The 16,497-nt window shown below is 50.2% G+C and overlaps 1 protein-coding gene across 5 annotated transcripts in view; it reads left to right on the plus strand.

The window, feature by feature from the left end:
• The first annotated feature begins 4,230 nt into the window (after positions 1-4,230).
• YPEL2 (yippee like 2) overlaps positions 4,231-16,497 on the plus strand; it is a 33,655-nt gene continuing 21,388 nt past the window's right edge. For 2 of the 5 annotated variants that reach the window (XR_005813894.1, XM_040532230.1), the window contains exons 1-2: positions 4,796-4,876; positions 15,015-15,327. Coding sequence is in view for 4 of the 5 variants with exons in the window: in XM_040532230.1 (XP_040388164.1) it covers positions 15,211-15,327 (117 nt within the window). In the remaining variant the exon portion in view is untranslated. Of the gene's footprint in view, positions 4,312-4,795; positions 4,877-12,330; positions 12,721-12,778; positions 14,325-15,014; positions 15,328-16,497 lie in introns of those variants that run through there. The other 3 variants (XM_040532231.1, XM_040532233.1, XM_040532232.1) reach the window with 3 other exon arrangements.

Consider the following 16,497-nt stretch of genomic DNA (forward strand, 5'->3'; position numbering starts at 1 on the left):
ATTGCATGCCTAAATAAATATCGGCTTTTATGGCTGGGAGACAGGTCGTCTCCTTTTTTTTTAGATATATTGTTTGGTGTTCAGCTGACTTTATGATCTGTGGCCCAGTTCTGGCTGTAGTATAAGATTGTACGTGTGCATTTATAACACCATATCTGAAATGACTGGGGAAATGCAAAGGTTCAGTTTTCTGTGCATGTAAAATCCAGTACCAGAGCAACTGGACTGAGGCTGAAGTGAGAGCCTTTATTGTGGAAGGGCTTGATCTACATTTTTTATTTGGTTAAACATCATCATTTTCTCTTTGGTTTCTGTTGAAATGGTAAATATCTGGTAATTCAGACTTATTTTTTAAAATGACCTTGGTGTGGCCCTTAAATTGTTCTGAAATCCCTTTTTGTAATGGCTTTGGGATACTTTTGTTCTTGTGAACTGTCACTCACAGTGAGTCATCTCCATGCTCACTTCTGTAGAAGTCCTATGCAAAAAATTGTGATCAACTGATTATGGAGTATAAAAAGCCTTTGACAGGTGACAGGTACCTGCTTCTGAATTGGCAGCCGCAAACTAGCAGTGTTTTGAATAAGTTCATGCTACCAGATAACCTTTTGTGGCAAGTCTCTGTGTATTGTCCTTTGTTAGGTGATGGTCTGCCATAAATACGGCACTCTGATACCAACGGGCTTTTTCTCATAATAAGCAGGTTAATGTTTCCGCCAGTTCTAGAGGTAAAACTCCAGCTTTCCTACTGGATTGCCATTAAATTACATTTAATACTAGGTTTTAAGGTCAAGTGTAATTTTAAAGCCTTGAGGCTTTGTATTAGCTAAAAGAGGTGAAGTAGGGTTTTTGTATGTAACAGTATTTAGTAACTTTTTGAAGATTTTGGTAGCTGATGATATTTCCCCAATTGATCTGGGCAGTAGTTTACTTCTAAGCAAACAATCTAAATGGTTAGGAAACCAGAACAGGGGATTGGAAAACGCGAATGAGCGTTCACATCCATCCTGCTATACGTGTATGTCTTTCAGCACAGAAAGCATCAGTCAGTGATCCCTCCAGACAGTGCAGCCTGTGAGAAACCTGCAGTACTGGCACTTGCGCTTCCACCAGCATATCCGCCAGAGCTCAACCCTGTTTATAATCCAAAAGGAGAAAGCTTGAGGTGCGGCTGCTTTTAGGTATTTTTCAGGTTATACTTCTCTCCATCGGTGAGCAAGAGCATTGTGGTGTCAGCAGAAATCCGAGACTTGCGTTTGCCCCCGCAATTCCCTGCGTGTGTGGGGAACGGTTGTGAGAAATGCGCTACCAAAAGCGTTTAGAAAGCAGGAAAAATAAATAATTTAAACCCCCGCAAAAGCCGCAGGTCCCTGTCGGGCCGCTGGAGGCCGCCGCAGCCCAGCTCTGGGGCCGGCCGGGCTGCACGCTGCGTTGCGGTGGTCTTGTTGCAAGGTGCAGGGGGTTTTCGTGGGCAGCAGGATGAGCCGTCAGCAGGCTGGGGGTACTGAGGCCTCTGCAGCTCCGCTGTCAGGTGTCTTGGCGATTTTGGAGGGTAAGAAGGGCTTGAAACATCTGCGGTTTGGTTGTGGGACTGAAAATAGTAATGCTGCAAGCAGGGGAAGAAAATACCACTGTTGATAAAGAAAGCATCTTTCATTCATCTAAAGTACCTGAAGACGTTGTTTTGTGGTATCATCGAAAAAGTTTGACATATCCCTATTTTATAAATAAAGCAAAGGTAATATCAGGTGAAGTATCTTTATTACAAGGCCAGTAACATCGGTAAATAAAACTGGTAAGCACTGAGCAACTGAGATTGTTAATGGATTTTAAGTACTACTAATTCTATTGCAGCACTAAAAATATTGAGATACCATGAGTGATTTGATACTTTCTCCCCTCTCAATGTTGCAGTGATAGTCAAATAGCAAAAGTTAGCCCCAGTCGGAGATGCTTTGGCTCAGCCCCAGTCAGCTTCTAGTCTAAATTACAATAAAAGCTGAAACTGATGTCAGATCCGGAGCAGGGAAACGCTAGCTGTCTTGTTCAAGTTTCAAAAACAGGATGTTTGCAAATAGATAAATGAAGAACCCTGCTCAGCTGTTCAGTCGAAACCTGAGCTGTCAAATAGGTTAGATCCAAAATTCAGATTTTTAAAATGAGTAAATTTTCCAAAAGCTTAGCCCAGTGGAACTATTCATGATGCTTATCAAGCTGTGCTTGCAGAGCTTGCAACCAAATTCTGTAATGCAGAAACCATTGTGAAAAATGTGACTTGCAGCTTCAATGAGAAAATAATTAGCACCTAACTAGCATTTTATTTTTTCAAACAGAAGAAAACGCTGCTAATGAAGTAATTACCCCTGAAAAGATTCCAGTTTTCTAAAGGATTTTCATAAAGAACAGCACATAGTTTAAAAAAGCAATTTTGGCTTTCATACATAGTCTTTTTCCCATGATTTCAAAGCTGTGTGATCCCCTGGATTTCCATGGTGATACTCAACTTATATCAATGTAATTCCAATTAACCATCATCCTAAAGCAAGTTTGTTTTTATATATACAAAACTTTCTATTGTAATCATCTCAATATTCTTGTAAATAACATGCATTTTTAGTAACACACAAAACTTTTCTGTGCAACTCACCTCCAGGTTAAAAAACAAAACAAAAAACCTTACATAGCAGCCTCTCTTTCATGTTGTGTAAACTTATTTTGCTGATAGCTTTGACTTTAGATATCTGAGGTTATTTTGAGGAGTCTTGGTGATGTAAAGTTCAAGCAAATTTTTCACCACTTCCTGCACATAAACTTGTCTAGATCTTGTAAATATGGCTTCATCTAGTTCTGCGGGTCTGAAAATCTGGTGTGTTGGCTCTGGTTGCTGGCCTGAAGAGGAAGGAGGTTATCTAAGAAAAGAAGAAGCTTAAAGTAAGCCTACAAAGTAGGCTCTTGTTGCTCTGGTAGCAGACTAAGGATAACATGACAATTTCCTTCTTCATTTGAGTCTATTTCATTGCTAGCAACTACCATGGTGCTCAAGTCTTCATTAATAGGATATTTAAATTGTACTTGGCAGTACCACCAGCTCACGGGAACAAATGCCATTTTGTGTTTTAAAATCTGGTTTATACAGTCTCTTAGCTAGCTGGCATGCATTTTAGTAATGTGATCTGAGAGGCGTGTTTTGCTTGCGTGAAAGAAAACTATGCTTATACTGCAAGGTAGAAAGTTATTTTTCTATATAAGGGATATTTTCTTCTTTTATTACAACTAATAGAAATACTGTGTCGTATCACCCATTGCTTAATGCTCTTAGTGTACATTGGTGTCCATATATTTATTGTACAGAACAGACCATTCCCCTTGCAGTTACCATTATTTCCAAATACAATAGAATTGCTTAAAATATTCATATGAATATTTTAAAAGGCAGTAAAGCACTAGAGCAAGAATAATCCCGTAGAGCAAATGTGTTTCAGCGAGTATGATCTATAACTTCTATCCCTTTCTGTGACAAAAGAATGGATATAAAGTACAGTTTTAATAATGTTTCATACGATGACAAATTGTTGTCACCACCACTTAGGAAAGCAGATGTATGGCACACCATTTTGTGAACCAGAACTCCAGGAAAAAAAAAAAAAAAGGCAGCAAGAAGCCTTCAAATCAGTTTATTTCGAGCTGTGTGCTGCTCGTCTCTCAATTAACATGCTCTGAGGTAATCACACCTAATTTCGCCCTTGCACTTTCTGGTTTGGCTGCGTGCAGGCGCGTAGGGACCAAATCTGCATCTAAATTCAGAAACGTGGGGCCTGAAGGTGACAAAATTCTCAGTAACGCCAGGGGGGCGCTAATGGCGGCGACCTCTCCCCTCAGGGCCTCCCTCCCTCACAGGCCCGGCGGGAGCGGCTCCTTTAAGAGGCAGCGGCCTCTGTTTGTTGTCCCCCCCGCCGCGCTCCACGCCGGCAGCGCCAGGGCCGCTCCCATTGGCTGCCGCCGCCCCAGCTGCTGCCTGCGCGAGGCCGACTGCGGGCGGGGCGGGGGGGGCCAGCGGTGAGCTCAGGGAGGGAGGAGGAGGCGGGTTCTCCCCTCCGCCTCCGCCTTCCGATTGGCGGCGGAAAAATGGGCTGCGGCCGGCGGCGCCCAACCGCCGGCTTGTTGCTATGTGCCAGCGGGCGGCGATTGGCCGGCGGCGGTGCCAATCGGCGGGGAGGAGCGCTTATAAAGCGGCGGTGGGAGGGCGCTGCGGGGCTGCCTGGGGCGCGTCGGCGGCCGCGCTCCGACTGCGCTGGGGCCGCGCTGCGGCGAGTGAGTGCGGCGGGGCCGGGGGCGCGCGCGGCGGGGCCGGGCTGCGCCACAGCCGCTTCCCCCCCACACACGTCCGGGGGCTGCTCCCTCAGGGGGGGCTGAACCGGGCCGGGCCGGGCGGGCGGCGGCCTTTGTGTGAGGCGGGGGGGGCAACAGGTCCGGGCCGGGGGCGGCGGGGGGACGAGGAGGAGGAGGAGGAGGAGGAGGAGGAAGGCCGGCCCTTGGTGTCCGTTGAGCTCCGCGCGTGAGGCTCGGGGCTGCGGGACCGGGTCCCCCCCAACCCAGGCCGGGCCTTGGGCCCCCCCCCCCCGCCCCGAGCCGCCCTCAGGTGCGGGGACCCCGGGTCTCGTCCTTCCCCCGCAAGGACTGGGTTTGGGGCAGCAAAACCCGGCGAGCTCGGCGTGAGTGAAGCAGCCCGCTGCGGGGCTGGGGGCGAAGGTTTTAACGCTGATTTCTGCTGCCAAGGGAACCGGGTTTGTTCCAAAATCGCAGCTCCGACCACGCAGGGAAAGCAGCCGGACCCCCCCCCCCAAACACACACACGCACCCGCTGCGATTTGCTGGGGTGAATCCGTTGTGGGCTGTGGCCCCTGTCTCAAGGCACAGAAAGGGGAAGGCCGCCGAGCTGGGGCCGGGAGCGGGTGACAGCGGCTGGGACACGGCACCTGCCCGCCTGGCGCTGCCGTCCTCGGGGCCTGCTCCGTGCTCCAGATAAGGATTTTCTGCTAATGCCTTCACTGTTGCTTAGGGCTCGCGCTGGGCAGCGCAGGGAGGCCTCTGCCGAGCCGGGCGGTTGGAAACGGGCAGGTACCGAGAGCTGCGGGAGAGGATCCTGCCTGGAGAGGACGTGTTCTGTGACTTCATGCTTCCAGAGCGCTCCCGTTTGTTTGGTTTAAGACCTCATCGTACCGAGCTGCACGCCTCTGGTTTCTTTTAAATGTTTGCTGTGTAATGGTCACGGTTGAATGGAGAGCTAAGACGTTGTCCTTTTCTCACTGGATCCCTAATTCTTGTCTCCCACTGAAAAAAAAAACATTTAAAATGAGCTTTTGGTGCTTTGAAGGTAAAATTGGGAATGGTGTAGGAGGGACAAAGATATTACTTTTATCTAGTGCTTCTTCGTATTATTATTTTTTTATTTAAAATTTTAACCTTTCCTTGCAGGTGTCTCTTTCATGGTGTCAGGGCCTGGGAGTAGGTGGCAAAGCTGTGTCGGTCATTGGGCTGCCTTGTGTCCTCTGGATCCACAGGGTTTAAATAAGTGATTTCCTTTCTTTGCTGTTTGGTGTGGGTAGTTGAGTCAGGGTTGCACTGAGGAAGGCAGCATCACTACCTGTAAATCCACATTCCCTCAAAGGCTCCTTGACTCATGGCTGAATACCTGTTGCTGAGAGAGAATTTAATTAAGGAACTGGTCACTCTGGTGTCGATCCTGGCTAGCAGTTTAGAAGGTGGGAGCTCCTTGATCTAGTGTGGTACTACCATACAAGCGTTGCGGGGATTGCAGAGGAGTAAAAAGCATTTACTTCTTGGTCTTGCATCACGGCTTTGCCTTTGACCATGTGCTTAGAAACCTCTTGAAGGTCAATAAAGCTAGGCTTTCACTGGGCTTTGATGGTTAACTGGGAAATCTTTGTCTGTTTGAACTTAAGAGGTCAGCTCTGAAGTGCTAGAGCAGTGGGATTCGGGAGAGATCACCAAGTGGCGTTTGGAGAAATGGAGAGTTCAGTTCCCTTAGCTGCTTAGAAGCTAATCAGTGAGGCTCAAGGCAGAATTGCGAAGCAGAGCGTATTTATCGCTTTGAAACCATTGCAAAATACATAGCTTCCTTTCTTTTCTGTGAGTTGGTCCTTCGGTTTGTTCCCTCTTTTTTGGGCTTGTTAATGCTAAGGCCTTGTCTTCTAGATCTAATCACAGTAACTAAAGGGTAAGGATAGATTTCCTTTGCCTTCCAGAAACCAAGACAAATCCATAGATGAGATCGACTTCTATGACTCATGCGAGGATTTTTCATTTCCTTAGAGCACATCTTCCTCCGGTAAATCAGCACGTCTGCTGCCGCTGCGATGCCGGTTGAGCAGCCAGACCTCTTTTTCCCCAAACAAAGACTTTTTATAGGTCGGCCTCTTTGGCGGGCGGACGAAATGCAGATCTCTGGGTGGGCTGCAGGGTCTGCGTTTCACTCCCTGTTGCCCCCATCGCTCCCAGCTCTAGTTTTCTCCGGACGAGGCTCGGCATCCCTCCTCTGCCATGCCTCACTTGCCCCTTTGATCCGTGCTTGTCCGGGCATGGCCCACGTGGTGGCCTTGCACTTCAGGAGCCGACTGCTCCTGCCTCCTGCTTTTGTCACCCTCTGTTCGCCCACCACATCTGCCAGACCTGCCCGAAAGCGCTGCCGCTCGCTGGGGCGGGATGTGTCGTGCCCGGAAGCGTCGCCGGACTGGCCAAGCCACTTAAGGCTGCAGGAAATAACGTAATTAATAAGACTTAGTTCCCCCACATCTTGTACCCGACAATCTCCAGTCACTTGACAGTGCTAATTAAAGCTAATCACGCTCCTCTGTTTTCAGTAAATAGCTATTATCCTCACTTCACTCTTGCTTTAACAAATGATAGTGCCGGGCAGCGTGAGTCAGTGGAAGTTGTGGGAATGCAACCCCTAAGAGCCGCCTTCCGGTGCCTTCACGCAGGCTTACACCAGCCAGAGATCGCCGCTTCTGCACCTGTTCCAGCCTTGTTCCGGCGTGTTACGAGGTGGGATGTTGTGCTGAGGCCCAAAAATACGCAGCTTTTCGCCTCTTACCGCGGCTGTGACTTGTACAGAACTGAGAACCGAACTCCCCAGGTCAAGCGAAGGCTGTTAAAAGTTGAAAAAGCTGAGGATGCTTTGAATTTGCCCTTCAGAGAAGGTTTTGATCCTCGGAGGGGGAAGGCAGAGCGGTGTCAGAGCTGCACTCTCGCTTCTCCTGTTTCACATTGGCAGCCACTTTGTTATGAGGAGAAAAATGTAGCATGGTATGACCTAGGAATTGCACAGCTCAGCCACAGAGCTCTGGAAGATTTAAATTTCACTGATGAAGTATTACTAAAGGATGGCTCAAGCAATATATTATTAAAAACAGATTGTCCAGCCTCGCCAAAAAAAAAAAAGGAGTTAATTATTAACTATAAAAAAAAATTAATGAGAATCCCAGGAACTCCCAGCTCAAGCATTTGTCAGTAGGCACGGAGCTGCGAGAGGCGAGTCAGCTCGCATACCTTGGCAGTAACGTGCAGGCTAGTGAGGATATCCAGGAGGAACTAATGACAAAAACTGGTAGGCTAACAGCTGACTTCACCATCTTAAACTGGATTCGGTTATAAAGTGTCTGTCATGTGAGCGCTGGAGCTGTAAATCTTCACCTGACTTTTCTCCCGTGGCGCTAGGGCTCCTATGCCTTCAATGGAAATGCGAGCTAGAAGGACGATGGCTGAACTGCCACGGAAAGTATGCGCCTCATTAATAAAGTAGGAGCTGTGTTAAAGTGGTTCTGAAGGAGGTTGGTCAGAATTCAACGTGTTATCCTTTGCGTTAGTCAGAAGAAGAGATGCAGATATCGGAGTAGAAAACGGTCCTTGTCTCGCCCCTGCCGCGCTCGTCTGGGCAGTGCGAGGTTCTGTAAAAGATGCTCTGGGAAGGACCTTCTGAGCAGGTGGGTTTTGTGAGAAGGTGAACACGTGCAGGATTTGACAAGGGGAGCTGGCAAACAGTAAGCTGTGACAGGCAGCTGTGGCAGATCTTCATCTCCACTGCAGATGACTTTGAATTTGGAGAGGTTCTCGCCGTAGTTCAGCGGTCGCACAGGGTTCCCCCGGTAGCGAGGCTTTATCGGGGAAATGGATGGCCCACCCAACACGGCGAGTTTCCTGAATCCTGGTTGTACCTCCACTCGCCAGAAAGGAAGGTGATGGAGCAACGTAAGGAGCACAAAAGAAGCGTATTTGTGTAAGAGGATTTGGATAGCCAGACTGCTCTACAGTAGTACAGCCGAGGAAGAGAAGTTGGGAAGCTAAGTGCTCCCATTTTGGTCACTTGGATGGGAAGAGCTTTTCCTTGATGTCTTCAGTAGATAGAGGCTGGTCCTGCAACAAGGCTGGGAGGGGTCTTCCATTTCGCAGAATGCTGGATGTGCATCATCTCGGCGATGTTTAATATCCTTGATCCGTGGCTCCAAGTGCTGCCATCATGCTGAACGCATGGCGTGTGTTGGCAGGAAGGTGGCTACGGACCGAAGAGCTGCATCTTGCCGCGTGCGAGCCCTTCTCTTACCTCCCTCTGGTGCATGGCTGGTGCAGACGAAGGGCTGTTAGCCCTCCGTGTGGGACGCTGGCATCAGCCCTCTTGAAACGTAAAGGAGGAAACGGAGCCATTGGCGTTTTAAATCAGTTCAGCTCGCGGTTTCTGCTTATTTGTGGCACAAGTGGGATTTGCTGGTAGGAGCACAAGGGCGTGCTGGCTTTTTTCTAACCTGCTCGGGCCAACCGTGCTGCTTGTCTGCACGATTCCTCCTGCCCTTCGGCGCATCCCCCTGGCACCTGCCGTAACGGTGCTGGAGCCAGCCGTGACGGAGCGCGGCCGCGAAGCAGAGGTGGGCAGCTTGCAGCCGTAGAGCCTCCAGCACCGCCTGTTCTCGGCAGCGCAGCCTCTTCTGCATCGCAAGGATGCTGCTGCCAGGCAACTCGCGGGCGAGTGGGACGAGGATTTGAGCAGAGGTGGCAGTCATCCTTCTGGCACAGGCTGAGCTCCCTGTGCCTTCGGAGGCAGGCCCAGAAACGGTAACAGATTCGGAAGGCTGAAAGGTGATGTCTGTGCTAGCAGCCCTGCGTCTTTTGAGATGAGATTGTAAAGGGAAGCATTTTCTGGAAGCTTTCCAGAATGATTTCCCTCCCTTGCCTCCCGTTGTGGTGTCGGTAGTGTGCCGGGCTGGGTTGTTTTGAGCAGCGTGCTTTGTTCCGTGCTGCAGGGAGAGATGAGTTAGCATTTCTGACGCTTGACGGGCCTGAATGGCTGAGCTTAGCCCTAGGTCTGTAATAAATTCAGAAAGTTCTTGTGGTCCTCAGGTCTCTGCAGCCCGCAGCCAGGAAAGAAGCATCTCTGCAGGGTCTTCAGTGACGTACCCAGCCTGTTCCTGTGATTTTGTCGGTTGTGAACTGTGGTTCAATACAGGGAAGCTTTTGCTCTGACTGCAGGCATCCTCTGCGCTTGCTTGTGGTGCCACCGTTGCACCTGAGAGCCTAAAAATGCACTGGTGTGGATGTTGTCTATTTAAAAAAAAAATGTTTAATTTTACTTAATCTCCAAATTGACAGAAGGTAAATGCACTACGTAAAGAACAATTAAATTTTTTTTTTCATAAATTACTTCGTTAATCCATAACTTATTAAAACCAACGTTAGTGTGTACAGTGACAAAGCTAGACCGATTGTGGGGGGGGATTAACCTGAAGCGAGCCTTGAAGCTTTGCTGTTTGTTCCTCTGATTAACACGACGGCAGTGACATTTCTAGTATCGATAGCTACCCAGCAGAATAATGACTGATGTTTTTCCTGACAAGCTGCCTATGGTATGTGGAAGCACGGCAGGTGCAGCGTGGTTGGCGCCGTGCCTGGCCCTCATTCACTATGGCCAGATAGTCAGTCTTTAATTGCTGTTTTCTGACTCTCTTTTTGATGCCCTCTAGTGGTTACCTGGCTGTTGTCTGCATTATGTTCTGGTGTCTTTTTGCAGCCACCCATCCAGATCCTTTTTTTCCCAGAACCACAAAATGCCTCATGGAGGTGGCGGCTGCTGTCTCCAGGGCGCGGATGGGAGAGCTAAGGTCTGCAGAAACGAGGCAGCTTGCTAGGAGATGCCCAAAGGAATTAAGGGATTGAAGTGTATTTTCAGTTGAAGGTGCTTTAAGTGAGAATCTCGCTCCATACTGTATTTTTAGTGCAGTTCTGCACATGAATCTGTTGAAAGTAAAAGTAAATGCAATCCATCATTCCTCTGTTTTCCTTTCTCCATGGGCTTGCAAGGTTTGGAGAATGAGCTGAAGGAACGCAGGCAAGGAGTCCTTCCTGAGGGAAGGACACTCATGGTTCTCGTAGCAGTAATGACTTCTCTTGATCATGCTGATACCTCTTACCAAGTGCATTTCAGATACTGAACAAGTAGGGGTATATTGCTTACACCCATCTGCTACTTAAACTTTTTTCTTGGCTTTCCCTTGTGTCCCGTGGTTAAATTCACGACGATCATCCTTTCTTTCAGGGCCTTTCACAAATACCCTACCCTGCCACCTTCAGATAAGGCTTTGTCTTTCCAAAGCTGTTGCAGCCCTGCGCCGAGGTGAGACCCTCCCAAAGTGCCAGGATCTTCCCTGCAGCCCCGCTTCATGCGCGTGCGGAGGCTCCCAGCTGTGCCAGGTGTCCCCGAGGGGTCAGCATCTGGCCTTGTCACACCAGCTCTGATTCCCCAGGGACGGCCAGCAGGACCGGGTGTTAAACCCAGGCTCCTCTTTTAGTGATCTGTTTTAGAGACAAGCCTTCCTCTTTCGCACTGCAGTGCGTTAAGTAATGTTAAGGCAGCTTCCACGTCAAGAAAACCCCGATCAGTGTGCTTACCTCAAGCGTTTTGTTTAAACCGTGCTAAGACCTGGAGCAACGCTGGCTTTGGGACCTTGTGGAGACAAAGAACTCTCCCAGCTTGATTCCCATTGTGGTGTAATTACACCGGGCATAACTACATCCCTGGTTCTTCCCATGTTAATGAGAAGGCACACCGAAGGAGGAAGGTTGGGCTTCCAGATGGTTTCTTACAGATCTACTCCAGGCACCTCTCCCTAGCGTTTGCTGCTAAGCATTTAACAAACTGAAGGCTCTTATCTTAAAAAGTAAATAATCCATAAAACTAACCCTCAGACCCAACAAACCTGCTGTTTGTCCTTCCAGAACGAACAGGGACGTTTGCCTCTGAGCTGCCTTGCACACAGGTTGGTTGCAGAGTTGGACTTCCCGTGTAAGAGTTCTTGTTCTCTGCTCCCGTGGTGCGTGGGCTTGTACAAACAGCAGCCTTACGTAGCCGGTGTTCAGCACGGGCTTTGCCTTTCTCCTCTGGTGTTTTATGAATTACTAAAGAACTTAATGTGAAAAGCGGCTGTTGGACAGATGAAGGGTGAAAACTGAACTAAGAAGCTGTCTGAACAGCAAAACGTCATGTTTTTTTCTTCCTTGAGGTGTATCAGACTTGGCAGGACTAGGCAAGGCAGCAGTGTGTGCAAGCAGTGCGTTCAGCTGATTTTCTCACCGATTGCTGCAGCAGAGGAAGCTGATAAGCTTTTCCCTAGAATCCATTCCTTTTGTCTAAACCAGTTGTCTGATTTCTTGCAAATTAATTAATCTGTACAAATTTCCGTTCCATTGATTCGACCGCGACCATTCTAGAGATAAACTTCTCTTGAATTTTAAAACACTGGATTCTGTGGCGACGGCAGATGCTCATCTCTCTCATCTCTCCTAGGCTGTTAGGCACAATCATTAAGTAATGGAAACATTTTTTTTTTATTTATTGTTTTAAAAAAAGGTTAATGGAATGACTTCACAGCTGCCCGCCGTCAGTGAGGCTGAGGAACATGAGCTCACTTGGCTCTGCAGAGCCAGAGGCACGGCCTAAAATCAGCCTCGTGCCTTGGTTCTGCAGCAGAATGAACGTCTGTGAGCTGTTACGTGTGTTATAACTCAGGTGTGTTTGCCACTAGGACAGGAAAAAAAATCCAGCTTTTTTTTTTTTTTTTTTTTTTGCACTGCTGAGAGCCACAGATGTTATTTGATGTATTTTGAGATGATAATGGAGGTGGATGTGGGTCCCTCCAGCCTAGTGGCTGTGCTCAGGATGGAAGAATGCCCTTCCTGCTGTTTTCCCCTACTGGAGTTTATCTGAAGGTGTTTTTCTTTTCTTTCTTTTTTTTTTTTTTTTTTTAAAGGCAGTTTCTTGCCTATCATCTTAGTTAGGTTTCCCAGCAGGGTCTTAGCTCCCAGATCTTTATGCTCTCCTCTGCCTTGAGTGAAGAGATCGGTTTGCCTTCTCAGCACAGTGCTGAGAACAGGAATTGCACACTTCATCTTAATCTGTGCTCAGATACCATCTGACTTGAATTTTTGTGTCCTGTTCCGAAAGGTCAGATGTTTTTACTGATGTTGAACGTGTTGTGAGGTCAAATGAATGAATGCTCATGAAATGCTTCTGCAGAAAGCTGTATGCGGCTGATAACTGGTGTATGCACGTCTTCATGTCCCTGAGCCAACGCAGTTGCAGTATTTCCTCTTTCACTCACTGGTCCAGGACACTGATGCCTAGGAAGTCTGGCCAGAGGGGTCAGCAAACAACAAGTAGGTGTTGCTCCCGTGTTAACTCTGCTTGGGCATCGTTTATGCCTCTGTTTGGCTTTGGGGGTGCCCATGGACTGCTTTCTCAGGCCGCCCTTTTTCCTGAAGAGGAGCAGGTTTAGTTCTGAGTGAGCCCTTCTGTGTCAGGACGGACCTTGCGAAGCTCTCCCTGTAACTTTAATCGGGGAAGGTTAATCTGATCAGTGAGTGTTTGCAAAGAGCTTTAAGGATGGGAAGTGCCGTGTGAGTGCTGACTGCTACGATCGCGGTAGATAAGCTTTATCAGCACTCTGCAGGATGAGTAAGAATCCTTTTCCCATTCGACTTGGAGATGTTTCTGGAGAGGAGAAGAAAAATATTTCAGGGGGAAAAAACCCAACCAAAGCAACCAGGTTTCCTGCTGGCTTAGCAGCCTCTGCCTCCTGGCGGGCGCTGTGCGGGACCGGGCTGCGCTGGGCTTTGGACCGCGCCGATGGGGCCGGGGTGAGCCCGCGACGGCTCTCCAGCGTGTGCTGCTTGCAGGAGCTCTGCTGGAAAGCTTGCAGGCGCTGCTGGCTCTCGAGGGATGTCCGGCTGGCAGGAGGCTTGGCAGGTAACGTGGAGTCCCTCAATCTTCTTATTCGTCAGTGACGAAAAGACTTGGGAGAGGTGTTAGAAACGCGGGCTCTGTACAAGGTGCTCTGGTGCCAAGGGGACGAGTTGGTTTTGTTGTGCTGTTACTTGCACATGTCTGACAGTGCTCCCGCGTGGGGCTTTCCAGCAGACAGTAAGGGACTCTCAGCCTGAGCTGCGTTGCTCTTTCAGTCCGTCTTGGACTGCTCTGTCTCGGTGAGGTACTTCTGGCCGATGCTGATGCTGGGCAGAAAAGAAGCTCTGCGTGCTGCAGTTGGGCAGGACTGCCTCCTAGCACGGCTCTCCTAGTTCCTGCCTTCGGTTCCCCGATAGGTTTCCTGATTTCCATCCAGCTGTTTGACGGTTTTCCCTTAAGCAAGCCAGAGACATGTTTGCTTAGACAAGTCCAAGTCTAGCAGTGCTCTGCTGCATCCCCAGAGCTCCCCGGAGCTCGGCGCGTCGCTGGCGCCTTGTCTGGGGCAGCCCAGCTCAGTGTGCGAGCTGCGAAGACCTGGGCTCACGGCGTGGTGACCTGGGCTGGTGTTAGTCCCACCTGGAAGATGGTCAGATACGCTTCAGGCAAGTTACTCGTACCAGCTAGAGACCAGCTTTCAGCTCCTGCACCTTTCTGTTACCTCACTTGAGAAATTTCCGCTGCAGGTCAGGTGCGGGTGGTTTTTCTTATTTTTATTTTAGGCTGGGGGTTGTTGTTGCAGCATTTGATACACAAAATGCAGACTCAGGAACTGAACAGAATCCCATCTTTTATGGGAAGGGAAATCCTCCTGGGAGGAGCAGCCAGAGCCCGTGATTAATTTCTAGAGCGTGCGTGCACGCCGTGTGTCGGGAGGGAGCGGAGCTGCTTCCCTCGTCCTGCTGCTGCCGCCATCCTCGGAGGGAACACCAGTACCTGGTGAGGCTTATAGAGGTGGGATCTGAAACCTGATTTCTGACAGAAAAGAGCCAAGCTTGAGCGACCTAGCAGGCTCTGTCAGGTAATGCTGGATAGCAAAGAGTTTTTCCAACCTGAAGGGAATTTTTAGCCGTCTGCTGCTATCAGGGGTGGACCCGGAGGCTGCTCCTGGCTGTGAGTGCCCTCAGACGGGGAAAAAAAAATGCTGGAGTGCGGTTTGTAGAGCAGGTGCTGCCCTCGGAGCTTGCAGCAGGTTAAAAAAGGTGAGCGTGATGAAGTAATCCTCTGTTTCCCATGTGGAAACTGGGGTGGCATGGAGAGAACGGGGCTCCCGGCTTTCCCCCAGGCTCTGGTCCTGGCTGCCTCCAGCTGACGGAGCCCAGCTCCTCCAAGGGCTGCTGCAGGGCTGGATCTGGACGTGTGCTGCTCTCCAGAGGGGTCTGGGAGGCCAGGCGTGATGAAAATGACCCTTTTGTAGCATCTTTGTGCCTCTGTAGTCCTTTCCAAACCCACTAAGTGTTGGGAGAATGAGCGGGGGTGATGGGGGTTTGGGCGGCAGGAAGATGGGAGCAGGGGGATGAGGGCAGCCAGCCTGTCAGCAGCTGAGCTGTGGATCCAGCTCTGTCCTCCTCGGTCTGATCTGCAGGCTGCGTCCATGTCCGTGTCCCCCGGCTGCCCGTGTCCCCTCCGCTTCCCCTCGAGCACTCGGTCGCCCCGCCGGCCAGGAGGCGGCTGCGCTGAGCGCTCTGTCTCTGCTCTGTTCCGGACGCAGGTTTGTGCCAGCTCCTCCGTCCCCTCCGGCTGAATCTCTTCCTCTGAAGCTGTCCCCAGCGTGTGGAGCCTGCCCCACACCCGCCACCTGCCAAACCACGGCCTTTACCTGTGTCTTCCGGTGTTTCCCGTGCGACCCGTCCTGCGGCAGCGCCTCCTGGGCCACCCCGGAGTTCACGCAGCGCTCGGTGGCTCCAATGGTGAAGATGACAAGGTCCAAGACTTTCCAGGCGTATCTGCCTTCGTGCCACAGGACCTACAGCTGCATTCACTGCAGGGCTCATCTGGCTAACCACGATGAACTCATTTCCAAGGTACGTGCCTGACCTCACCCTGCGCACCGGTGCGCTCGCGCTGCGGGTCAGTCGCTGTGCCAGTGCCCGGCCTTCGCTGCTGCTGCTGCGGTTTTCGCTTGGAAAATGGGCTCGTAGCCTAGAGGATCTAAGGGTGAGCTGCTGCTTTTGTTGTAAGTCATCTCCAAAATAGCCGCAGGGGACAGGTTTCCTCACGGGTGGTCTGTCTCTTGCCGTGATGCTGGCGCCTCCCTCTCGTTGCCAGCTGTAAATGCGCACGGACTGATGGCCGGGACTGAGAGTTACCGTCCAGGGCTCTTCGGGTGCTTGCTGGTCAGCACAGCCAGAGCGCTGTTGTGTGACCGTGCACTGGAGAAGTGTCTGGAAATGCTCTCTCTGCTGAACTATGAACCTGTACAAGAGGCTACCTTAAAGCCCTTACTTAGAGGTGTTCTTTGCTGGTGCCTCCACTGAAACGTAAGACAGCTTTACAAAGACTGAGTTGTTGCTCAAATCTACATCATTTTGCCAGCTTCCGACAAGGAACTGTGCAGTGAGCAGGTGGGCTGTGCTCTGAGCCAGCAAGGTTGGGAGGATGCTGTCCTGTCCCCGTGATCACAATGGGAAGGCTCTTGAGGCTAAGCTGAACGAAAAGCTTTCAGAGGCAATACATAGGGGTGTTTGCAGACGGAGCAGGTCAGTTCAAGAAGCTCTTTCTGAAGTGCGGAAGCTGCTGCTCTCTGAGCCTGCTGTGCCTGGCTGTGGTCAGGCATCAAGTTTCCAGGTTTGGGCTGCCTTGGCAATCAAGCCTCCATAAAGTTTATTCAGCTCGTAAAACCCGTGTTCAGAAAAAGCAGGCACGCCGTAAGATTTATTAGCTGAGATGAGAGGAAATTGCACTGTGAGCTCTGTGCGTGTGCGCACCTTGAATGAGTTCAGCTTCTGGAGCAGCCTCGAGAGAGAGGCCGGGATGACACGGGACCGAGGTGCCCTGCCTGTTAGGGTGCAGTGCTTCCCCCTTCCTGTTGCACAGAAGAGATAAGCGTGTGTCACCTTGCGTCAAGGGCATCGGCTGTGCAGCTGTGAAGGTCCTTCTGGATTCTTCCTGTTGGTGCTCTGGCCTGCCTTCTGCTGCTGGAGGCTCTCCTTCCCTTTTCTCATGGTTATTGCCTGGCTGGGTTGATCCACACC

The sequence above is a fragment of the Cygnus olor genome, chromosome 20, assembly GCF_009769625.2.
Source record: "Cygnus olor isolate bCygOlo1 chromosome 20, bCygOlo1.pri.v2, whole genome shotgun sequence".
In the NCBI taxonomy this organism is placed as follows: Eukaryota; Metazoa; Chordata; class Aves; order Anseriformes; family Anatidae; genus Cygnus; species Cygnus olor.